At 34.9% G+C, this 25,832-nt stretch overlaps 4 protein-coding genes and 1 long non-coding RNA gene across 9 annotated transcripts; 4 read left to right on the top strand and 1 right to left on the bottom strand.

Moving 5' to 3' along the window:
- The first annotated feature begins 65 nt into the window (after positions 1-65).
- On the top strand, positions 66-24,175 carry LOC148603714 (uncharacterized). Its single transcript, XR_015916474.1, has 3 exons — positions 66-221; positions 22,592-22,795; positions 23,939-24,175. It is a non-coding gene; the product is annotated as an uncharacterized LOC148603714 (long non-coding RNA).
- Positions 1,369-4,870, top strand: LOC148603717 (uncharacterized). The gene is made up of 2 exons (XM_088552304.1): positions 1,369-1,511; positions 1,866-4,870. The coding sequence occupies exon 2, from the start codon at positions 2,410-2,412 to the stop codon at positions 3,415-3,417; it is 1,008 nt and encodes a 335-aa protein (XP_088408430.1). The 5' UTR covers positions 1,369-1,511; positions 1,866-2,409; the 3' UTR covers positions 3,418-4,870.
- On the top strand, positions 7,323-11,014 carry LOC148603716 (uncharacterized). Of its 2 annotated transcripts, none has more exons than XM_088552303.1 (2): positions 7,323-7,405; positions 8,010-11,014. In XM_088552303.1, the coding sequence occupies exon 2, from the start codon at positions 8,554-8,556 to the stop codon at positions 9,559-9,561; it is 1,008 nt and encodes a 335-aa protein (XP_088408429.1). In that variant the 5' UTR covers positions 7,323-7,405; positions 8,010-8,553; the 3' UTR covers positions 9,562-11,014. The 2 variants fall into 2 exon arrangements, with proteins under 2 accessions (XP_088408429.1, XP_088408428.1); XM_088552302.1 differs by lacking the exon at positions 7,323-7,405 and adding an exon at positions 7,504-7,655.
- Positions 12,610-17,160, top strand: LOC148603715 (cyclic GMP-AMP synthase-like receptor 1). 2 transcript variants are annotated; one of them, XM_088552295.1, is made up of 2 exons: positions 12,610-12,627; positions 14,154-17,160. In XM_088552295.1, the coding sequence occupies exons 1-2, from the start codon at positions 12,625-12,627 to the stop codon at positions 15,702-15,704; spliced, it is 1,554 nt and encodes a 517-aa protein (XP_088408421.1). In that variant the 5' UTR covers positions 12,610-12,624; the 3' UTR covers positions 15,705-17,160. The 2 variants fall into 2 exon arrangements, with proteins under 2 accessions (XP_088408421.1, XP_088408422.1); XM_088552296.1 differs by lacking the exon at positions 12,610-12,627 and adding an exon at positions 13,648-13,799.
- Positions 17,345-25,665, bottom strand: LOC148603713 (cyclic GMP-AMP synthase-like receptor 1). Of its 3 annotated transcripts, none has more exons than XM_088552300.1 (2): positions 25,488-25,665; positions 17,345-19,061 (listed from the first exon to the last, which is right to left on the bottom strand). In XM_088552300.1, exon 2 carries the CDS (start codon positions 18,986-18,988, stop codon positions 17,510-17,512), a length of 1,479 nt encoding a protein of 492 aa, XP_088408426.1. In that variant the 5' UTR covers positions 18,989-19,061; positions 25,488-25,665; the 3' UTR covers positions 17,345-17,509. The 3 variants fall into 3 exon arrangements, with proteins under 3 accessions (XP_088408426.1, XP_088408425.1, XP_088408423.1); XM_088552299.1 differs by lacking the exon at positions 25,488-25,665 and adding an exon at positions 23,325-23,374; XM_088552297.1 differs by lacking the exon at positions 25,488-25,665 and adding an exon at positions 19,597-19,921.
- Between the last annotated feature and the right edge of the window lie 167 nt (positions 25,666-25,832).

Genomic DNA, 25,832 nt, shown 5'->3' with positions numbered 1-25,832 from the left:
GTTTTGATTTCGACTTTTTCCGAGTACTTCGGGTATCTCCGTCTTATGGTTGATTTGGTCGCAATGTCTAGACTTTCTGATTGGCTGTTACTTTTTGGCGGTTTATTCTCCTCATACAATATAATTGTGGGTACTTATTCTTATGTTGTCGGAGAGTTTACATCGAAACCTTTAATTGCATTATTTTGGACATCACCATTTTTTAGATAGTTTCGAGTCAGGTTCGTTACTTACTTGCATGTACATATCTTGCATGATTTTGTTCATATTTGCCACTATACTATTTAATTCGTTATGGTATGAATGCGTGCGTAAATGATGAACTGGTTTGTTTAATTAATTGCTTAACTTTTCATTCATAGTTCATTTTCATTATTCTTTAATTTAATTGCAATAAACTTTCTATTAAAATAGCAAACCAGTTCCGTGAGATTTGCATACATGTAAATATTTAGAGTGTTGAGCGAAGAGCTTAATTTTATCAATAATGATCAAATGTAAAGTTTATAACTGATTCATTTTCAGGGCAATTTAAGCCGGTACTTTGACTCTCCTAAAAAGGTATAGAAATTACTATATCATGGGTCAATTCTCCGCCTACTCTCTATTACGGTTCAAAATGTCAACAAAACAGGGTCTCTCGTAGCAAACTATAATAAATGTAATTTTTGTATTAAATTTGGTATCAGCATAGAGGAAAATGATTCTGAAATCGAACTAGGTAGGTGTGACATGCACAATTTCAACTGGAAAGTCGTTACAAGCGGTTGATGGGCGATACTCCGCGGTACCGCAAAATCTCCAACTTTTTGTATGGCACATCGTTCTGACACCAACCCGACATATCAATATCCAAATAAAAAAGAGGAGGGTTGCAGGGTCAGAGGAAATTCGGACTAACTCCTTACGGAAAATGCAAGCAAATATAGCTTCATGCATCTGTACGTTTTGTTCAATTAGAAATCTGGTATTTACATTAGATTTTTCCATGATTAGTTTTGAATAGCGTCGATTAATGACGAATCATTAAAGTAGGAATTTATTTCATTTGCTCTTTTGAAATAAACGCATATTTCGTTTCTTTTGTATTTTTGCAATACGCTTAATGTTATACCCATTACATGCTAGATGTTTATATATTGTTAATTTTTGTTACAGTGTCTTTTTATTCTGGAACTTAATAAATTGATTGAACACTAACAACGTTTGTTTGGAAGATCATCCCAAAAATTAACGCTACCACACTGACACTGTAGTATAGGTGAAATATGGCTCAGGTTTGTCATTGTACAATTACTGAAATTATCGACGGTGTCCTTGAAAACCCATCCTCACTTAAAATGCACTTTATAAGTATTTAATTTGATACCCGAGTTAAATCACAGTTTAGCAAAGACTTGTTTACACCACGTCTGAACATTTTTCAAGGAATTCTATTTATATGCGCACAAATAGATCTTATATAATAAATTCAGATACGAGGAAGGGAAACTATATGTTGTATCTTTAGAGTAAGTAAAATGAATGCGTTGTGATGTGGTTTCTATCTTGTATAATTTCAAATTATATTTAATTTCTAACAAACACAACATTTTTTTTTCATTTCAATATTATATTACTCTCTTTTCATGGTAAAGAAGTTAATACCGTACATGTCGTCATTTCGTATTTCACACTCTGAAAATATATTAATTATAACGTTTATCGATAAATAATGACCAACGGAGAGGCTAATTTAAAACTAATACGTGATACATGTATCCGATTGATGTGCATGGGTATACAACACTTTTCATAATTTGAATATTAATATAATATAATTGAATCTTATTCATAATAAGAAAAACTGTTTGTTTTCTCTACAGGCATATGGATACAAAATGTCAAATGAATTTTTCGCTGAGATTTATGAGAGCATCAAACTAAAAGAAAACCAAACGGCACTTGATGATATAGAAAGCAATGTTATTGAGCTTGTACGAGAGTTACTGTTAGGTATTAACCACGATAAATACTTCAAAGTTGCTGATGTTTACCCAACCGGAAGCTACTATGAGAGAACAAAAATCCACTTCCCCGACGAATTCGATTATATGGTGGTAATAGACTCTTCACCTTTTGCCGATGAATTAGAGGTCCGTTCAGAATGTAATTCATCACCATGGTTTCAGTCTATATTTAACTCTTCAGAAAAAGAAGTATACGAATCCGACCTCTATTTCGAAACTCGAGTTAAAGGCCCTTGGGATCCAGAGAAAAAACCTCTGGTCAAGAATTCGTGACAGAATTCAGAATCAAGTCACCAGAGATACAAAGTCAGGAAAAATTCTTACTAAAGAAGTAAAACACCACAAGTTGTACCTCCAGTACACCAGTAACAGCAACTCGTTCGAGATAGGCGTTGATTTAATGCTCGCATTTGTCCATCCGTCTCCTCGAAAAGTTTTAGAAAATTTTGGGTTTCCTAAAACTAGAGAGTATACAAAGCTTTTAGAAAGTTTTAAATGCCATTTAGTTCCAAAATCGTGTCACAGTGCCATAAAATCGAGTAAAGGTGGACGTTACAGAACATACCGATGTAAGTGCTGGTTCATCTCGTTTGCTGCTATGGAAACAGAAATGATGAAAAAGTTGGATGATGAGCATAAAAAGTGCTATAAGGTCATGAAGGCTTTGCTTGTTGGAAACGTAAACTATCCGGGCAAATGCATGAATCTTTCATCGTACATGCTCAAAAGTGCTTTCCTGTATCATGTGTTTGGTCAAAAATGCTGCCAGAGAATGAAATATGAATCGTGTATTCCTGAAATCCTCAAGTACTTGAGAGACGGATTCGAAAATTTGAAAATGCCTTGTTTTTTTGCAAGGGACCTGAATGTTTGGGGGCGAATGGTTGTAGCTCCATCAATGCCGGCTTTGCATGACTGGCTGAGGGAACAAAGAGGAGGAGAAGTGTATAGTTCGATGGAAGAAGCTCTCCAGAACACAAATAAAGATCGGCCAATAAGAACGGAATGGTTGGATCTAGAATATGACCCAACACTACACGCAAAATTATGGGTTGAATTATGGCGTCGTATAATCATTGTTCTTGAGAAGAAACTGGAACGCGCTTATCTAATCAGAAGCCAGTGGGCAACACTTCCAGACGTGCTTAGTGGCATCAGAAAACTTATTGTCCAAATGCTTGAACAATATTCTGCCTCTAAGAGGGGTGAAGGATGGGTTCTGGATTGTGTACAGACCGCTGTTGGACCTGACAACGATAAACAACAACCATTTACAGAAATACCACCAGCAGTCAGATGTCTCTTTCCTAGATATTTAAATGAGTGGAAGAAAATTGCAAACTGCGAGGAATTCGATATAGACGAACTGAAACGTGTTGATGAGAAACTGGTCGTTCAAAAAGACTAGCATGCTGATGCTTCTTTAACTTTTCCGATTTCCGAAGTAGATCGAATTACTTATAATTTGTGCTGAGTCACGTGCGTTGTCTATTATTACTATTATTTGTTTATGCAAATGTGTCAGTTTAGATTTGACGTCTTCTTTTAAGGTATCATGGTAAAACTTTTCTATAACGCAGTTTAAAATTTAGTTTACAATAGTGCGCACAAAATTTTTTTTTCTTTGTATGTTTTTATCAGGGCTCCGTAGATTTGTGACCCTTTTAATTCTAATCGTTTAAAACCTTTCTAAAATGGAACTTGTTTCCTTGTTACTTACATTCTTGGACATGACATAAGTTAAAGAGCACTGAGGTTTTGTTGCTATCTTATACTACAACTTTTGTGTATAACTAACGTGTCTTCTGCTTGGAAGTAACATAATATTTACATATAACCGAACGTGCGGAGCCTGACCAGGCAATCATTAAATGTATGATAAATCCGACAACTACGCCGGACATTTACACCGGTAATGAATAGACGCTGTTAAAAGTTGTAATATGGGGCCTATAGATGTGTATAGATGAAGCCAATCGTGTGGCCCTTCGAAGCGCATTAGATTTACAAACAAGGATTACATAAAATGCATCGACGAAGCCCATACAATGTTATAAAACCAGGAATATAGTTTTCATGTAATTAGTTTAAAAATATATTATGTACAAATGTCAAACATATGTACAAAATAGATCAAACAGTTTTACAAACTGGATTCGGAAACAAGCGCTAAGCTTTTACCTTATCAATTCTGACAATTCATACATTTAAACATACAACAAGCATGCTTAGGGAATAAGAAACATCATGTACATGTTCTTTTATGCAAATACAATATAGATATTGAAAACGAAAAGAAATTAGATATATAAAATATAATCATGTGAATGAGTATTGAAAGGTAGTTCAACAGAAGGTTTACTCCAAACAATGTATTTTTGCACAAATTTAAGTACAGGGACATTTTCATCCAATGTTAGAATATCTGATCCATACAATAACTAATTTATATCGACAGGATAATTAAGTGTATTTGAAGTTAAAGTACAAAGCTGGTCGTACGTACTTATGACACTGAAAAAAAAACGATAGGTTGATTCGACATGACCACATGAACAGTTCGGACAGTCTGCAAGATTTCGATGGAACAGATGCTCGTTAAGGGAGCTGCTATTACTGCGAAACCTTGCATGTAGATTCTGCCCTTGCCTTGTTCCTGTATAATATTTTTAATTTTTTATGCGTCATTAGTTTTAAATATGCTACCATAGGCAGTGTCTATATGGGCTGGTACTTCATTTCAGTGTTTGAGATTGAACCGTGCTTTTTGTGCATGAATTTCGTGAATCTTGTCTCATTGGTTTTCCCCATTATTTAGTGATGTGTTGCGTATTTTGTGTAATAATTATCTGTTTAACTTATCTGATTTATTTTTTTTTGTTTTGAGTTTGGTGATTACAAATGTATACGTCCGCACTATGCATAAATGGAGAGAAAATATGTAGACACCACCAGCTATCCAGTCAATTTCAGATCGTGCTCTAAATAGAATTGGCAGCTCAAGAAAGCAATGTTTAATTCTTGACATTGACTCACTCCATTACACAATTTCGGAAACTTTATTTTCAGTATTATTTTTTTAAGCTTATATTTTTGGTATAAAAAGATTTACTTTAAGAAATGATTGAATGCGATATGTATGATTCCTACCAAGTAATTCCATAGAATTTACAAGAACAGTTTTTTATGAATTGGCAATTGTTAGATTTGTTAACAAGGATCAACTCTAATCAATTCATCGATGTCAAAATCTTTGCAAACTACTTTCTTTTTCCACTCCCTTATATATCTAGGGAAAAGTCTTTTCACGTCCTCCGATATTCTACCAACAAAAGTCTGGTACATATCCTTGTCATCGATAGACATAGAACGGTCTTGGCTCCTTTCCAAGAGGGAACTCTCGGCCCTCTTCGATTTCGAATACTCTTCCAACATCAACACAATTAGGGCTCTGATATATCCCATATCTTCTGGGACCTTAGCCCATAGGTCCTTGCTCTTATAAGCCCGCTCAAATATTTGATTTATGACCATAACTACACGGCGCCAAAATTCAATCCACAACTTAGCATGTAAAGTTCTGTCTCGCGGATACTCTTCCCACTCGAAAACTTCAGAAATAAGCGGCGCAATAATGACCCGTCCCCAGACATTTATGTCACGCGTAAAAAAACATGGCATATTCACATTCTCAAAGCCATTTTTCAAGTACTCTAGAATGCAAGGAATACAAGATTCATATTTCATTTTGTTGCATCCGATTTTGTCGAAAACATGGAACAAGAAAGCATTTTTTAATATGTAAGACGATAAATTCATACATTTACCAGGGTAATTAGCATTCCCGACCAGTAAGGCCTTCAAAACCTTGTAGCATTTTTTATGTCCATCATCTAAACAGTTCATCATTTTGGTTTCAATAGCAGCAAAAGATACGAACCAACAGTTACATCGGAAGATAGAGTAATCACTGCCCTCGTGTCGTTTTATTGTGTTATGGCATGACTTTGCAATTAAATGACACCCAAATGACCCCAACAGATCGCCGTATTCTCTTGGAAATCCGTGACTTGACAGTATCAAACTTGGGTTAGGGTGTTTGAAAGCAAGCATCAAGTCAATACCGATTTCTAGCACGTGACTGTCGACCAAAATTTGACAAGGTTTGTCACCAATTGCTACACTTGGTACGGCTTGGTTTGTCACGTGATACTGAAGGTATAACTTGTGGTGGTGTACTCCTTTTGTGCTGACAGTCATGTTATTTTTACTGACGCTGTGAGAACGTGCGGAAATGTTATCAAGAATAGACCAGAACGACTTTTCAGGAACAATTGGCACAGTTAACCGACCAGTAGAATTGCGTAAAACCGACTTTTTAGACACAACAGACCTATCATAGAGAATTGTTTCCTTCGGAACTCCAACAACAATATTTTGGTACCAGGGGGAGGAGTTACATTTGGATGCGATGGTTTGTTTAATTAATTGCTTAACTTTTCATTCATAGTTCATTTTCATTATTCTTTAATTTAATTGCAATAAACTTTCTATTAAAATAGCAAACCAGTTCCGTGAGATTTGCATACATGTGTTGAGCGAAGCGCTTAATTTTATCAATAATGATCAAATGTAAAGTTTATAACTGGTTCATTTTCAGGGCAATTTAAGCCGGTACTTTGACTCTCCTAAAAAGGTATAGAAATTACTATATCATGGGTCAATTCTCCGCCTACTCTCTATTACGGTTCAAAATGTCAACAAAACAGGGTCTCTCGTGGAAAACTATAATAAATGTAATTTTTGTATTAAATTTGGTATCAGCATAGAGGAAAATGATTCTGAAATCGAACTAGGTAGGTGTGACATGCACAATTTCAACTGGAAAGTCGTTACAAGCGGTTGATGGGCGATACTCCGCGGTACCGCAAAATCTCCAACTTTTTGTATGGCACATCGTTCTGACACCAACCCGACATATCAATATCCAAATAAAAAAGAGGAGGGTTGCAGGGTCAGAGGAAATTCGGACTAACTCCTTACGGAAAATGCAAGCAAATATAGCTTCATGCATCTGTACGTTTTGTTCAATTAGAAATCTGGTATTTACATTAGATTTTTCCATGATTAGTTTTGAATAGCGTCGATTAATGACGAATCATTTAAGTAGGAATTTATTTCATTTGCTCTTTTGAAATAAACGCATATTTCGTTTCTTTTGTATTTTTGCAATACGCTTAATGTTATACCCATTACATGCTAGATGTTTATATATTGTTAATTTTTGTTACAGTGTCTTTTTATTCTGGAACTTAATAAATTGATTGAACACTAACAACGTTTGTTTGGAAGATCATCCCAAAAATTAACGCTACCACACTGACACTGTAGTATAGGTGAAATATGGCTCAGGTTTGTCATTGTACAATTACTGAAATTATCGACGGTGTCCTTGAAAACCCATCCTCACTTAAAATGCACTTTATAAGTATTTAATTTGATACCCGAGTTAAATCACAGTTTAGCAAAGACTTGTTTACACCACGTCTGAACATTTTTCAAGGAATTCTATTTATATGCGCACAAATAGATCTTATATAATAAATTCAGATACGAGGAAGGGAAACTATATGTTGTATCTTTAGAGTAAGTAAAATGAATGCGTTGTGATGTGGTTTCTATCTTGTATAATTTCAAATTATATTTAATTTCTAACAAACACAACATTTTTTTTTCATTTCAATATTATATTACTCTCTTTTCATGGTAAAGAAGTTAATACCGTACATGTCGTCATTTCGTATTTCACACTCTGAAAATATATTAATTATAACGTTTATCGATAAATAATGACCAACGGAGAGGCTAATTTAAAACTAATACGTGATACATGTATCCGATTGATGTGCATGGGTATACAACACTTTTCATAATTTGAATATTAATATAATATAATTGAATCTTATTCATAATAAGAAAAACTGTTTGTTTTCTCTACAGGCATATGGATACAAAATGTCAAATGAATTTTTCGCTGAGATTTATGACAGCATCAAACTAAAAGAAAACCAAACGGCACTTGATGATATAGAAAGCAATGTTATTGAGCTTGTACGAGAGTTACTGTTAGGTATTAACCACGATAAATACTTCAAAGTTGCTGATGTTTACCCAACCGGAAGCTACTATGAGAGAACAAAAATCCACTTCCCCGACGAATTCGATTATATGGTGGTAATAGACTCTTCACCTTTTGCCGATGAATTAGAGGTCCGTTCAGAATGTAATTCATCACCATGGTTTCAGTCTATATTTAACTCTTCAGAAAAAGAAGTATACGAATCCGACCTCTATTTCGAAACTCGAGTTAAAGGCCCTTGGGATCCAGAGAAAAAACCTCTGGTCAAGAATTCGTGACAGAATTCAGAATCAAGTCACCAGAGATACAAAGTCAGGAAAAATTCTTACTAAAGAAGTAAAACACCACAAGTTGTACCTCCAGTACACCAGTAACAGCAACTCGTTCGAGATAGGCGTTGATTTAATGCTCGCATTTGTCCATCCGTCTCCTCGAAAAGTTTTAGAAAATTTTGGGTTTCCTAAAACTAGAGAGTATACAAAGCTTTTAGAAAGTTTTAAATGCCATTTAGTTCCAAAATCGTGTCACAGTGCCATAAAATCGAGTAAAGGTGGACGTTACAGAACATACCGATGTAAGTGCTGGTTCATCTCGTTTGCTGCTATGGAAACAGAAATGATGAAAAAGTTGGATGATGAGCATAAAAAGTGCTATAAGGTCATGAAGGCTTTGCTTGTTGGAAACGTAAACTATCCGGGCAAATGCATGAATCTTTCATCGTACATGCTCAAAAGTGCTTTCCTGTATCATGTGTTTGGTCAAAAATGCTGCCAGAGAATGAAATATGAATCGTGTATTCCTGAAATCCTCAAGTACTTGAGAGACGGATTCGAAAATTTGAAAATGCCTTGTTTTTTTGCAAGGGACCTGAATGTTTGGGGGCGAATGGTTGTAGCTCCATCAATGCCGGCTTTGCATGACTGGCTGAGGGAACAAAGAGGAGGAGAAGTGTATAGTTCGATGGAAGAAGCTCTCCAGAACACAAATAAAGATCGGCCAATAAGAACGGAATGGTTGGATCTAGAATATGACCCAACACTACACGCAAAATTATGGGTTGAATTATGGCGTCGTATAATCATTGTTCTTGAGAAGAAACTGGAACGCGCTTATCTAATCAGAAGCCAGTGGGCAACACTTCCAGACGTGCTTAGTGGCATCAGAAAACTTATTGTCCAAATGCTTGAACAATATTCTGCCTCTAAGAGGGGTGAAGGATGGGTTCTGGATTGTGTACAGACCGCTGTTGGACCTGACAACGATAAACAACAACCATTTACAGAAATACCACCAGCAGTCAGATGTCTCTTTCCTAGATATTTAAATGAGTGGAAGAAAATTGCAAACTGCGAGGAATTCGATATAGACGAACTGAAACGTGTTGATGAGAAACTGGTCGTTCAAAAAGACTAGCATGCTGATGCTTCTTTAACTTTTCCGATTTCCGAAGTAGATCGAATTACTTATAATTTGTGCTGAGTCACGTGCGTTGTCTATTATTACTATTATTTGTTTATGCAAATGTGTCAGTTTAGATTTGACGTCTTCTTTTAAGGTATCATGGTAAAACTTTTCTATAACGCAGTTTAAAATTTAGTTTACAATAGTGCGCACAAAATTTTTTTTTCTTTGTATGTTTTTATCAGGGCTCCGTAGATTTGTGACCCTTTTAATTCTAATCGTTTAAAACCTTTCTAAAATGGAACTTGTTTCCTTGTTACTTACATTCTTGGACATGACATAAGTTAAAGAGCACTGAGGTTTTGTTGCTATCTTATACTACAACTTTTGTGTATAACTAACGTGTCTTCTGCTTGGAAGTAACATAATATTTACATATAACCGAACGTGCGGAGCCTGACCAGGCAATCATTAAATGTATGATAAATCCGACAACTACGCCGGACATTTACACCGGTAATGAATAGACGCTGTTAAAAGTTGTAATATGGGGCCTATAGATGTGTATAGATGAAGCCAATCGTGTGGCCCTTCGAAGCGCATTAGATTTACAAACAAGGATTACATAAAATGCATCGACGAAGCCCATACAATGTTATAAAACCAGGAATATAGTTTTCATGTAATTAGTTTAAAAATATATTATGTACAAATGTCAAACATATGTACAAAATAGATCAAACAGTTTTACAAACTGGATTCGGAAACAAGCGCTAAGCTTTTACCTTATCAATTCTGACAATTCATACATTTAAACATACAACAAGCATGCTTAGGGAATAAGAAACATCATGTACATGTTCTTTTATGCAAATACAATATAGATATTGAAAACGAAAAGAAATTAGATATATAAAATATAATCATGTGAATGAGTATTGAAAGGTAGTTCAACAGAAGGTTTACTCCAAACAATGTATTTTTGCACAAATTTAAGTACAGGGACATTTTCATCCAATGTTAGAATATCTGATCCATACAATAACTAATTTATATCGACAGGATAATTAAGTGTATTTGAAGTTAAAGTACAAAGCTGGTCGTACGTACTTATGACACTGAAAAAAAAACGATAGGTTGATTCGACATGACCACATGAACAGTTCGGACAGTCTGCAAGATTTCGATGGAACAGATGCTCGTTAAGGGAGCTGCTATTACTGCGAAACCTTGCATGTAGATTCTGCCCTTGCCTTGTTCCTGTATAATATTTTTAATTTTTTATGCGTCATTAGTTTTAAATATGCTACCATAGGCAGTGTCTATATGGGCTGGTACTTCATTTCAGTGTTTGAGATTGAACCGTGCTTTTTGTGCATGAATTTCGTGAATCTTGTCTCATTGGTTTTCCCCATTATTTAGTGATGTGTTGCGTATTTTGTGTAATAATTATCTGTTTAACTTATCTGATTTATTTTTTTTTGTTTTGAGTTTGGTGATTACAAATGTATACGTCCGCACTATGCATAAATGGAGAGAAAATATGTAGACACCACCAGCTATCCAGTCAATTTCAGATCGTGCTCTAAATAGAATTGGCAGCTCAAGAAAGCAATGTTTAATTCTTGACATTGACTCACTCCATTACACAATTTCGGAAACTTTATTTTCAGTATTATTTTTTTAAGCTTATATTTTTGGTATAAAAAGATTTACTTTAAGAAATGATTGAATGCGATATGTATGATTCCTACCAAGTAATTCCATAGAATTTACAAGAACAGTTTTTTATGAATTGGCAATTGTTAGATTTGTTAACAAGGATCAACTCTAATCAATTCATCGATGTCAAAATCTTTGCAAACTACTTTCTTTTTCCACTCCCTTATATATCTAGGGAAAAGTCTTTTCACGTCCTCCGATATTCTACCAACAAAAGTCTGGTACATATCCTTGTCATCGATAGACATAGAACGGTCTTGGCTCCTTTCCAAGAGGGAACTCTCGGCCCTCTTCGATTTCGAATACTCTTCCAACATCAACACAATTAGGGCTCTGATATATCCCATATCTTCTGGGACCTTAGCCCATAGGTCCTTGCTCTTATAAGCCCGCTCAAATATTTGATTTATGACCATAACTACACGGCGCCAAAATTCAATCCACAACTTAGCATGTAAAGTTCTGTCTCGCGGATACTCTTCCCACTCGAAAACTTCAGAAATAAGCGGCGCAATAATGACCCGTCCCCAGACATTTATGTCACGCGTAAAAAAACATGGCATATTCACATTCTCAAAGCCATTTTTCAAGTACTCTAGAATGCAAGGAATACAAGATTCATATTTCATTTTGTTGCATCCGATTTTGTCGAAAACATGGAACAAGAAAGCATTTTTTAATATGTAAGACGATAAATTCATACATTTACCAGGGTAATTAGCATTCCCGACCAGTAAGGCCTTCAAAACCTTGTAGCATTTTTTATGTCCATCATCTAAACAGTTCATCATTTTGGTTTCAATAGCAGCAAAAGATACGAACCAACAGTTACATCGGAAGATAGAGTAATCACTGCCCTCGTGTCGTTTTATTGTGTTATGGCATGACTTTGCAATTAAATGACACCCAAATGACCCCAACAGATCGCCGTATTCTCTTGGAAATCCGTGACTTGACAGTATCAAACTTGGGTTAGGGTGTTTGAAAGCAAGCATCAAGTCAATACCGATTTCTAGCACGTGACTGTCGACCAAAATTTGACAAGGTTTGTCACCAATTGCTACACTTGGTACGGCTTGGTTTGTCACGTGATACTGAAGGTATAACTTGTGGTGGTGTACTCCTTTTGTGCTGACAGTCATGTTATTTTTACTGACGCTGTGAGAACGTGCGGAAATGTTATCAAGAATAGACCAGAACGACTTTTCAGGAACAATTGGCACAGTTAACCGACCAGTAGAATTGCGTAAAACCGACTTTTTAGACACAACAGACCTATCATAGAGAATTGTTTCCTTCGGAACTCCAACAACAATATTTTGGTACCAGGGGGAGGAGTTACATTTGGATGCGATGGTTTGTTTAATTAATTGCTTAACTTTTCATTCATAGTTCATTTTCATTATTCTTTAATTTAATTGCAATAAACTTTCTATTAAAATAGCAAACCAGTTCCGTGAGATTTGCATACATGTGTTGAGCGAAGCGCTTAATTTTATCAATAATGATCAAATGTAAAGTTTATAACTGGTTCATTTTCAGGGCAATTTAAGCCGGTACTTTGACTCTCCTAAAAAGGTATAGAAATTACTATATCATGGGTCAATTCTCCGCCTACTCTCTATTACGGTTCAAAATGTCAACAAAACAGGGTCTCTCGTGGAAAACTATAATAAATGTAATTTTTGTATTAAATTTGGTATCAGCATAGAGGAAAATGATTCTGAAATCGAACTAGGTAGGTGTGACATGCACAATTTCAACTGGAAAGTCGTTACAAGCGGTTGATGGGCGATACTCCGCGGTACCGCAAAATCTCCAACTTTTTGTATGGCACATCGTTCTGACACCAACCCGACATATCAATATCCAAATAAAAAAGAGGAGGGTTGCAGGGTCAGAGGAAATTCGGACTAACTCCTTACGGAAAATGCAAGCAAATATAGCTTCATGCATCTGTACGTTTTGTTCAATTAGAAATCTGGTATTTACATTAGATTTTTCCATGATTAGTTTTGAATAGCGTCGATTAATGACGAATCATTAAAGTAGGAATTTATTTCATTTGCTCTTTTGAAATAAACGCATATTTCGTTTCTTTTGTATTTTTGCAATACGCTTAATGTTATACCCATTACATGCTAGATGTTTATATATTGTTAATTTTTGTTACAGTGTCTTTTTATTCTGGAACTTAATAAATTGATTGAACACTAACAACGTTTGTTTGGAAGATCATCCCAAAAATTAACGCTACCACACTGACACTGTAGTATAGGTAAAATATGGCTCAGGTTTGTCATTGTACAATTACTGAAATTATCGACGGTGTCCTTGAAAACCCATCCTCACTTAAAATGCACTTTATAAGTATTTAATTTGATACCCGAGTTAAATCACAGTTTAGCAAAGACTTGTTTACACCACGTCTGAACATTTTTCAAGGAATTCTATTTATATGCGCACAAATAGATCTTATATAATAAATTCAGATACGAGGAAGGGAAACTATATGTTGTATCTTTAGAGTAAGTAAAATGAATGCGTTGTGATGTGGTTTCTATCTTGTATAATTTCAAATTATATTTAATTTCTAACAAACACAACATTTTTTTTTCATTTCAATATTATATTACTCTCTTTTCATGGTAAAGAAGTTAATACCGTACATGTCGTCATTTCGTATTTCACACTCTGAAAATATATTAATTATAACGTTTATCGATAAATAATGACCAACGGAGAGGCTAATTTAAAACTAATACGTGATACATGTATCCGATTGATGTGCATGGGTATACAACACTTTTCATAATTTGAATATTAATATAATATAATTGAATCTTATTCATAATAAGAAAAACTGTTTGTTTTCTCTACAGGCATATGGATACAAAATGTCAAATGAATTTTTCGCTGAGATTTATGACAGCATCAAACTAAAAGAAAACCAAACGGCACTTGATGATATAGAAAGCAATGTTATTGAGCTTGTACGAGAGTTACTGTTAGGTATTAACCACGATAAATACTTCAAAGTTGCTGATGTTTACCCAACCGGAAGCTACTATGAGAGAACAAAAATCCACTTCCCCGACGAATTCGATTATATGGTGGTAATAGACTCTTCACCTTTTGCCGATGAATTAGAGGTCCGTTCAGAATGTAATTCATCACCATGGTTTCAGTCTATATTTAACTCTTCAGAAAAAGAAGTATACGAATCCGACCTCTATTTCGAAACTCGAGTTAAAGGCCCTTGGGATCCAGAGAAAAAACTCTGGTCAAGAATTCGTGACAGAATTCAGAATCAAGTCACCAGAGATACAAAGTCAGGAAAAATTCTTACTAAAGAAGTAAAACACCACAAGTTGTACCTCCAGTACACCAGTAACAGCAACTCGTTCGAGATAGGCGTTGATTTAATGCTCGCATTTGTCCATCCGTCTCCTCGAAAAGTTTTAGAAAATTTTGGGTTTCCTAAAACTAGAGAGTATACAAAGCTTTTAGAAAGTTTTAAATGCCATTTAGTTCCAAAATCGTGTCACAGTGCCATAAAATCGAGTAAAGGTGGACGTTACAGAACATACCGATGTAAGTGCTGGTTCATCTCGTTTGCTGCTATGGAAACAGAAATGATGAAAAAGTTGGATGATGAGCATAAAAAGTGCTATAAGGTCATGAAGGCTTTGCTTGTTGGAAACGTAAACTATCCGGGCAAATGCATGAATCTTTCATCGTACATGCTCAAAAGTGCTTTCCTGTATCATGTGTTTGGTCAAAAATGCTGCCAGAGAATGAAATATGAATCGTGTATTCCTGAAATCCTCAAGTACTTGAGAGACGGATTCGAAAATTTGAAAATGCCTTGTTTTTTTGCAAGGGACCTGAATGTTTGGGGGCGAATGGTTGTAGCTCCATCAATGCCGGCTTTGCATGACTGGCTGAGGGAACAAAGAGGAGGAGAAGTGTATAGTTCGATGGAAGAAGCTCTCCAGAACACAAATAAAGATCGGCCAATAAGAACGGAATGGTTGGATCTAGAATATGACCCAACACTACACGCAAAATTATGGGTTGAATTATGGCGTCGTATAATCATTGTTCTTGAGAAGAAACTGGAACGCGCTTATCTAATCAGAAGCCAGTGGGCAACACTTCCAGACGTGCTTAGTGGCATCAGAAAACTTATTGTCCAAATGCTTGAACAATATTCTGCCTCTAAGAGGGGTGAAGGATGGGTTCTGGATTGTGTACAGACCGCTGTTGGACCTGACAACGATAAACAACAACCATTTACAGAAATACCACCAGCAGTCAGATGTCTCTTTCCTAGATATTTAAATGAGTGGAAGAAAATTGCAAACTGCGAGGAATTCGATATAGACGAACTGAAACGTGTTGATGAGAAACTGGTCGTTCAAAAAGACTAGCATGCTGATGCTTCTTTAACTTTTCTGATTTCCGAAGTAGATCGAATTACTTATAATTTGTGCTGAGTCACGTGCGTTGTCTATTATTACTATTATTTGTTTATGCAAATGTGTCAGTTTAGATTTGACGTCTTCTTTTAAGGTATCATGGTAAAACTTTTCTATAACGCAGTTTAAAATTTAGTTTACAATAGTGCGCACAAAATATTTTTTTTTCTTTGTATATTTTTGTCAGGGCTCCGTAGATTTGTGACCCTTTTAATTCTAATCGTTTAAAACCTTTCTAAAATGGAACTTGTTTCCTTGTTACTTACATTCTTGGACATGACATAAGTTAAAGAGCACTGAGGTTTTGTTGCTATCTTATACTACAACTTTTGTGTATAACTAACGTGTCTTCTGCTTGGAAGTAACATAATATTTACATATAACCGAACGTGCGGAGCCTGACCAGGCAATCATTAAATGTATGATAAATCCGACAACTACGCCGGACATTTACACCGGTAATGAATAGACGCTGTTAAAAGTTGTAATATGGGGCCTATAGATGTGTATAGATGAAGCCAATCGTGTGGCCCTTCGAAGCGCATTAGATTTACAAACAAGGATTACATAAAATGCATCGACGAAGCCCATACAATGTTATAAAACCAGGAATATAGTTTTCATGTAATTAGTTTAAAAATATATTATGTACAAATGTCAAACATATGTACAAAATAGATCAAACAGTTTTACAAACTGGATTCGGAAACAAGCGCTAAGCTTTTACCTTATCAATTCTGACAATTCATACATTTAAACATACAACAAGCATGCTTAGGGAATAAGAAACATCATGTACATGTTCTTTTATGAAAATACAATATAGATATTGAAAACGAAAAGAAATTAGATATATAAAATATAATCATGTGAATGAGTATTGAAAGGTAGTTCAACAGAAGGTTTACTCCAAACAATGTATTTTTGCACAAATTTAAGTACAGGGACATTTTCATCCAATGTTAGAATATCTGATCCATACAATAACTAATTTATATCGACAGGATAATTAAGTGTATTTGAAGTTAAAGTACAAAGCTGGTCGTACGTACTTATGACACTGAAAAAAAAAACGATAGGTTGATTCGACATGACCACATGAACAGTTCGGACAGTCTGCAAGATTTCGATGGAACAGATGCTCGTTAAGGGAGCTGCTATTACTGCGAAACCTTGCATGTAGATTCTGCCCTTGCCTTGTTCCTGTATAATATTTTTAATTTTTTATGCGTCATTAGTTTTAAATATGCTACCATAGGCAGTGTCTATATGGGCTGGTACTTCATTTCAGTGTTTGAGATTGAACCGTGCTTTTTGTGCATGAATTTCGTGAATCTTGTCTCATTGGTTTTCCCCATTATTTAGTGATGTGTTGCGTATTTTGTGTAATAATTATCTGTTTAACTTATCTGATTTATTTTTTTTTGTTTTGAGTTTGGTGATTACAAATGTATACGTCCGCACTATGCATAAATGGAGAGAAAATATGTAGACACCACCAGCTATCCAGTCAATTTCAGATCGTGCTCTAAATAGAATTGGCAGCTCAAGAAAGCAATGTTTAATTCTTGACATTGACTCACTCCATTACACAATTTCGGAAACTTTATTTTCAGTATTATTTTTTTAAGCTTATATTTTTGGTATAAAAAGATTTACTTTAAGAAATGATTGAATGCGATATGTATGATTCCTACCAAGTAATTCCATAGAATTTACAAGAACAGTTTTTTATGAATTGGCAATTGTTAGATTTGTTAACAAGGATCAACTCTAATCAATTCATCGATGTCAAAATCTTTGCAAACTACTTTCTTTTTCCACTCCCTTATATATCTAGGGAAAAGTCTTTTCACGTCCTCCGATATTCTACCAACAAAAGTCTGGTACATATCCTTGTCATCGATAGACATAGAACGGTCTTGGCTCCTTTCCAAGAGGGAACTCTCGGCCCTCTTCGATTTCGAATACTCTTCCAACATCAACACAATTAGGGCTCTGATATATCCCATATCTTCTGGGACCTTAGCCCATAGGTCCTTGCTCTTATAAGCCCGCTCAAATATTTGATTTATGACCATAACTACACGGCGCCAAAATTCAATCCACAACTTAGCATGTAAAGTTCTGTCTCGCGGATACTCTTCCCACTCGAAAACTTCAGAAATAAGCGGCGCAATAATGACCCGTCCCCAGACATTTATGTCACGCGTAAAAAAACATGGCATATTCACATTCTCAAAGCCATTTTTCAAGTACTCTAGAATGCAAGGAATACAAGATTCATATTTCATTTTGTTGCATCCGATTTTGTCGAAAACATGGAACAAGAAAGCATTTTTTAATATGTAAGACGATAAATTCATACATTTACCAGGGTAATTAGCATTCCCGACCAGTAAGGCCTTCAAAACCTTGTAGCATTTTTTATGTCCATCATCTAAACAGTTCATCATTTTGGTTTCAATAGCAGCAAAAGATACGAACCAACAGTTACATCGGAAGATAGAGTAATCACTGCCCTCGTGTCGTTTTATTGTGTTATGGCATGACTTTGCAATTAAATGACACCCAAATGACCCCAACAGATCGCCGTATTCTCTTGGAAATCCGTGACTTGACAGTATCAAACTTGGGTTAGGGTGTTTGAAAGCAAGCATCAAGTCAATACCGATTTCTAGCACGTGACTGTCGACCAAAATTTGACAAGGTTTGTCACCAATTGCTACACTTGGTACGGCTTGGTTTGTCACGTGATACTGAAGGTATAACTTGTGGTGTTGTACTCCTTTTGTGCTGACAGTCATGTTATTTTTACTGACGCTGTGAGAACGTGCGGAAATGTTATCAAGAATAGACCAGAACGACTTTTCAGGAACAATTGGCACAGTTAACCGACCAGTAGAATTGCGTAAAACCGACTTTTTAGACACAACAGACCTATCATAGAGAATTGTTTCCTTCAAAACTCCAACAACAATATTTTGGTACCAGGGGGAGGAGTTACATTTGGATGCGAGTTCAAATGGTCCCGAGAATACACTTGGGTCTAGAATTACCATATAGTCAAACTCATCAGGATTGTCGATTTTTGTACCTTCAAAGTAGCTACCAGTTGGGTATAATTGTAGTACTCTGAACTCAGGGTCTTGATTCTCCACCTCGGTCAGCAACATCCTAACCAAATCTCTAACTAATTTTTCTATTTGTTTCAATTCCTCTTTCTTTTGGTCCATTTACATACTGTCCTGTAGGTATAGGCAAAAAATGCATTTGCCATGTTCTTGAATAAAGCACTAGTATGTATACCTGAAATAGACACATCGTATGAAAATACCAAAGACAACTGAAAGAGACACGAAATAAACCTTTATCGTTTGAGTGGAGAAGGCTGCTCGTTTCTCCTGGTTTACATATAAGAAATGATATTCTTTCTACATTACTGGCATTACCCATTGGTAGACACACCACACACAACATATTCTGAACAAACCCCTGCATTAATATGATAGGTATTTCAAACAAGAGACTACTTGTCTCGTACTTGTAGATTTAACTTGAGCAATATCATTTTCATATAATTACACATATTGGGTCGATTTGATCGGTGATTTCCTGGTAGTTTTAAAAAGGAAAAGAAAAGTGCTTTTAATACCAATCCACGGTTCGGCGATTACCTTGAAAACTGGAAGCCTCCACAGGCTATATGTATATTCAGCCTATCTCAAGTATTGATTTTAGGAATTGAAAAGTCCGATCCCATAATTTTAAAATTCATCAAGCTGATTAACATTCCATAAAATATTTGCTAAGTTAATTGTATATGTTGATAAAAATTACTTACTGTACTCGATAATACACAAGCACTCGCCGTTTGAACACTGTATCGTCTACATATCTGTACACTCCTATTATACACCTTATCGTTGAAATATTTCAAACATCTTTTAAATTACTTTTGTTTGTCTTTAGTGACATTCAGATATATATGATTTAAAGGCATGTGTGTGTGATAAAAAAATTAAAGGGATAATAGTATTTTCTTATACAAGTAGTGGGTCCTGTTCAGTGAAATTTTCAATATGCATAGACAACTCTTTCATTGGCGGGTCAAAAGAGGGGTTTCCGGCTGTTTTAACGCATTAATTTGAAAATTTTGTTTATTTCGTGTATGTTTATGGCAAAATTTGAAAAGCAAGAATCTTATCCCCACTTATTTTAAAAGATTGCTCACAGTTGTCATATTTTGTTGCGTGTTTTATTTGTCAAGGAAGGCTATTTATAGTCTGAACTTGACTTAAAGATCATCGGCAAGTGGGATTCAACCGGAAGTGGATATTGCCACATGGAACTGCCTAAATATTCCGCGATCTGTTCTCTTTACCCTCCCCTTTTCCACCTTGCAAATTTACGTTAGTATATCGCTCCGCCGCCGATCAATATGTGATGCTTTATTTTTCGTAAGAGATGGAAGTATTATGACGTCAAATCTTTTGTAATATTTTTTGAATTGCAATATTTCTTTGATTATGTGCTTATCTTAAATTATTTGAACTTTGTCTTAGCGAGCAGGACTATTTTTTCTAATTGACCTGACGCAGGTCAAACATGGTACCTCCAATAACCGAAAACAATATGGCGTCGGAAGGACAATGACTAATTACAAAGTACTGACGCCATATTGATTATTACAGACTTTCGTTAGGTATCTTGAAAGTGCTGGAGTACTAATAAAAAACTTATTTGCAAGTGTGTTTAAATAACACAGTGAGCAATTATACCACCCAAAAACGAGTTTTATTGAGGTCTTCTGATTTTCAATCTGATTTTCGGTTAACACCGAGGTTTTTGGTTATTCAAGGAACCCGGTCAAACATTCACAAGAAGACGTCGGAAGTTTTTATTGACGGATTTTTTTTACCTGCAATATACAGTCTTTGAGTTGTTAGTATATTGTTAATGTCTACCATTACAAAAAGGGTCCTGTAGGTTTGAAAGTGCTAATTGTTTGTCAATCTTACCAAAGAGTTAAATATAGACTACTATCATGACTGTAAAAATCTATTGCGTATGTCGGGAGCTTCTAATAACGGATTTTCGGAGCTGCAATGTACGTTTTTTGTGATGTACAAAAAACGTAAGTGTAGCTTTAATGTTTATGATTACAGTGAGGGTGCGGGGTGTGTGGTTGGTATCCCTCCTTTTTATGGGAAAATTATAATTTTCATGTGTAAGATTGATAAAAATGGCAAACAATGTCCTTGCACCCCCTTTTTCTGAGGAACCCAAGCTGCCACCACTTATTTTCAAAGTGTGTGGATCTGCCTCTGCCAGATGGGTCCTGAAGGTTTGAGAAAGTGTTTTAGTGTTTGTAAAATACAGGTTTTTCGTGAACAATTTTGATAAAAATATTTTTACGTAACTATGCTAAGGGTTTTCAAGTTGTTCTATATTTCATATACATTGTACTGTTAAATACTTGTCAATCCTATATATATCATGTGTGTTTGATTTGACCCCAGGAATTTAAAATGCAAGCAATGTGTACATGTACATGAATAAACATACAAATGTACATGTAGCAAACAATATGAAGTATTTAAACTAGAAAATAAACATTTGAATCATGGAATTGTTAAATTAATATGATTTCGAAAGCAGAAACATAAACAATGTCTGTTTCAAAGGTAAGAATGAAAGGCAATGTAATTAAAATTAGATCTTAATTGCTCCCCCTTTTGTCTATGTCACATGAAGTCATGCGGCAAAGGAAGAAGTGGGAGCAATTAAAATCTAATCTGAATTAGATTGGGATGAAATTAAGCCATGTGGCATAATTATCACATTCAGTAGTTGATCTTGATCTATCAAAAAGAGGGATATCTAGTAAAAATTAGGTATTTATATGTAGCCAAACAAACTTTTAGAGCATAAAGAGTCCCCGCTTATGACATTACGGCTGAAAATTTACTTAAATACACTAAATACGATTTGATTACATTTTTATTGTATTAGAAATTGCCCCATTCTCAAATTTTCAATCATTATCATTGTGGCTGACCTGTGATTTAAATACCGTTCTCACACCCCTAGACTTATATTGCATACCCTAAATCACAAGCCTAGACCTATTTCGCGTACCCCTAGACCTATATTGCATACTGTACAAATGTATATCACACCCCCCAGACCTATATGGCATCGTGTATATCACACCCTTAGACCTACATGTATACCGTATACACTATACCAACCCGCTGGACTATATCGCACCCTTAGTCATACATAATATGCACATCATATACTGCACATCACTCCCCTAGACCTATATGGCATACCCTTTATCACACCCCTAGACCTATATGGCATAACCTACATCACACCCCTAGACCTATATTGCATACCCTATATCACACCCCTAAACCTATATGACATACCATATATCACACCCCTAGACCTATATGGCATACCCTTTATCACACCCCTAGACCTATATTGCATACCCTACATCACACCCCTAGACCCATATTGCATACCTTATTTCACACCCTAGACCTGTATTGCATACCTTATATCACACCCTACACAGAACACACTTAACGTATAATTAAAATATGTTTTGATGAACATGACATGCCAAAATCTGTATCTGATGGGGTATCAATCCTCGACCTATATCATCCTGCGACCAATAGCCCTAAGTGAGTTGACATAAGAGTCTTGTGTTGATATCGCATTTGATACAGATTTTGGCATGTAATATTCAGTATGGAATGTACATGTGTATTATATCCTTATACATGTAAGTCATAATTGATTATCAATATGGTTCTTTTTAGTGCACTGTCAAGATATACATTTAGAATGCAGATCTTAAAGTTAGATACAGGATTTTCATGACACATGAAGGACACAGTCAATTAGGTTAGAAATTCTACGTCCATGAAAGTAGATTGAAAATATGATGGATATCAAGGCACCCAAAAGTAGACCTTTCCTAAGAGCTGATTTACAGGGACATTCATACATGTACAATGTATTAGGTAAGTGAAGGTATGAATAAGTTTGTTCATATACTTCCAATGTACAAAATGATTTAAAATTTTCAGAACTAGGTCTACTGTAAACATTGCTAGTGTAGAACAGTTGTCATATGTCTTAGCAAAATTTGCAGTTTACATTTGTAAGTTTGTGAACAGGAAATTTATACTGACAACTTCAAAAATACATGTGCATGTATTCTAACTATGGTTACTGGCATATGCAGTACAGTATTAATTAAAGATTTCAAATGAAATTATGATATTTGTAATATAATAATACATGTATCAAATTTGTTACTTACTTTACAATGTGACATTAATTGCTCATAAACAAATCAACATACAGGGATTGATCCAAATATTTTGAAATGGAGGGGGGGGGGGGCAGAAATCATTATAAATCATCAGGTAACTAGAAACCATACATGGGAGAAGCCTTAAAGCAATATCATTAGTAAACTTCCAGTTTCTGTATTTAGAAGTTTTGTTTAGTACATGAAATGGCTTTTATTTATTGTTTTGAACTCACCACTTCAAACCACTTTAATGATCTTCCTGGTTATGAGGGGATGATGTTTTAACAATGACCACGTGTGAGTCAGGTGAAAAGTAATCTATTCTACTCTTACTTATGTTGCCTGTTATTAACAGTTATTGAAACAAAGATGTGCTCATGAAGTACACTGTACTACATTTTTGTGAAGTTTGTTATGTTTTATTAAAGATAAATTTGAATTATTTTAGAGAAAGAAGTGTTTATTATTTCTTAATTAAGACAACTGATAGAGATATTTTAAGAATAACATTTTAGAACACTAAAATATAATATATATTTATTGTATTAACTTTTTATAATGTAGGACAGAAATTATAATGCTACAGAAATACTGTTTGCAAAATTTCAATCACTCAGTACTGACTAGGTGGCTTAAAACCCAGTTAAAACCTGGGACAATGATAACCACCCAACCTCTATTTTTGCCTGATTTTGCACACAATTATATGTACATGTAAGAATATTTCTCAACAAGTCGAGGTTTCAGTACTTCCATATGATGTGGCTAAAATACATGCATTTACATATTGTAACATTTTGCAATTATCAAAGGCACTGTTATCATTTTTTCCTTGATTACTTTTCAGTGGTAATCCCATTTAAAGTTTCACTAGATGTAGCTAGAAGAAAGCAAAAGCAAAATGAACTATTTTGGTGCTGGGACATTATTTAGACATGAAACAAAGTTCATGATTCTCTAGTGCTGGTACATGTCAACATCTCTTAATAAAAACTACAAATATGAAGTCTGATTGTGTAGCACTTATTTGTTGGCAAAACACAAGAGTTACTTGTATTTAATATAATACATATCGGTGAAGCAATCATGCAGAAAAAAATGAAGAAATGCACATACATTATTGAACGCAGACAGGTATAAAACACTCTGCTTAAGCGCAATAATGATTCATCATAAAAAGTGGTACTCATGGGGTATGGGTTCACTAGTAACGTTTTTGTTTTGGAAAGTAGAAAAGATTGATTTATATTCAAAGTGCATTCGTTGTAAAGAAAGGCAAAATATTTCTTGTATTCACTACATCTCTTTATCCTTGACTTTCCATCTTGATTGGACTCCTAAATTGCTGAAATATATGAGGTACAACCAAAGCTTTTTTTTTAGTTTAAAGATTTTTAAACTGCATAGTAGTTTTGATAACAAGAGTTTGTATCCTTGTTTGAATTGAAAAATTCCTAGAGAAAGGTAATTATTTATTGTAAAAAAAGTTTTGACATTTTCAACTATGGGCTTAATCTAGACAACAATGACAAGAAAAAGATTTTAGTAAATTCTGTTTGAAAACTAACAATATTGACATATTTGTTCATTTAATCTATTACAAATCACTATCAAAGAGAGCACAAACAAGGAGAATATATTTTGCTCATTTCTCCCTTTAGATTAGGTCCTTGGTCAACCTAGGTCCCCTAGTCCACATGATTCATTTCTACTTCATGCATCTCCAACCCGAAATTTCAAAGTGTGGATTTTTTCTTACTTTGAAAATCCATATAATATTGATAGTCAGTGATTCACATTGGAGATTATTTTTTTGAAGAAATGCTGATTTAGGTGTAAAGTGTCAAGAAATTTGAGGACATAAACGTACACAGCCAGAAATACAAAAACACTTAAAGAAAAGAAGATCCATAAATGCATTAATAAACAAGCAGTATTGATATGCATTTCATTAAAACAGATTGTTCTCTTTAAAATGACGAAATATAATAAAAAATTTTTATCGTTTTTTTAGCTTGCAATTTGGTTACATGAATATTTATGAGGTCTTCCTTGACCCAGTGCCGTTGCACTTTGATTCCTCTCTGTTGATTTCCCATCGTCCTTTACGTACCTCCTACGATACAGAATACATCACATCTAAATAGTTCTATTTATGGATATCATAACATGTTTAAAGTGCTTACGGTTTAATTGTGAATGAAATGTGCGTTTAAAGTTTGATTTATCCTTCTTCGTATATAACGTACTTAATCCTTCACGAGTGAAGTCGATTAATTACCAGGGGGGGGGGAGAGGTATAAGAGGTTTTTTAAGTTTTAACCATCTAATTTAGTCAGACTATATTTCTGGACAAATTTTATTACATGTATATTATTTACATAGCTTATTCTTACCTTTTCTGTGTATCCCCCGGATTTCAGAACAAATCATTCATCCTGTTACATGTATGCATCAAAATGCCACGCACCGCTCTTTCATTTAATTGTTGGTGCCTAAAACGGTTCAGACGTGATATCCATGTTAAACTTAAGACGTATTGCTTGGTTGGAAACCAATTATATGAAAACTCAAGATAGACACCCCAAATCGTGATAGAATGTGTGCGAGATAAAAAAAAAAAAGACTTTGAACATGGATCAGGTGCATCGAAAGAACGAACAGTCTCAGTTAATAAACGACACCTGTTACATATACAATGCCGATTTCCCATGTACAAGTAACATATGTGACGATCGTGA

Source organism: Perna viridis, chromosome 11 (assembly GCF_037379345.1).
Source record: "Perna viridis isolate PV_CMFRI_1.1 ecotype Kerala chromosome 11, ASM3737934v1, whole genome shotgun sequence".
Lineage (NCBI taxonomy): Eukaryota > Metazoa > Mollusca > Bivalvia > Mytilida > Mytilidae > Perna > Perna viridis.
The sequence above is the reverse complement of the archived record's forward strand: the minus strand, read 5'-3'. Positions and strand labels throughout refer to the sequence as shown.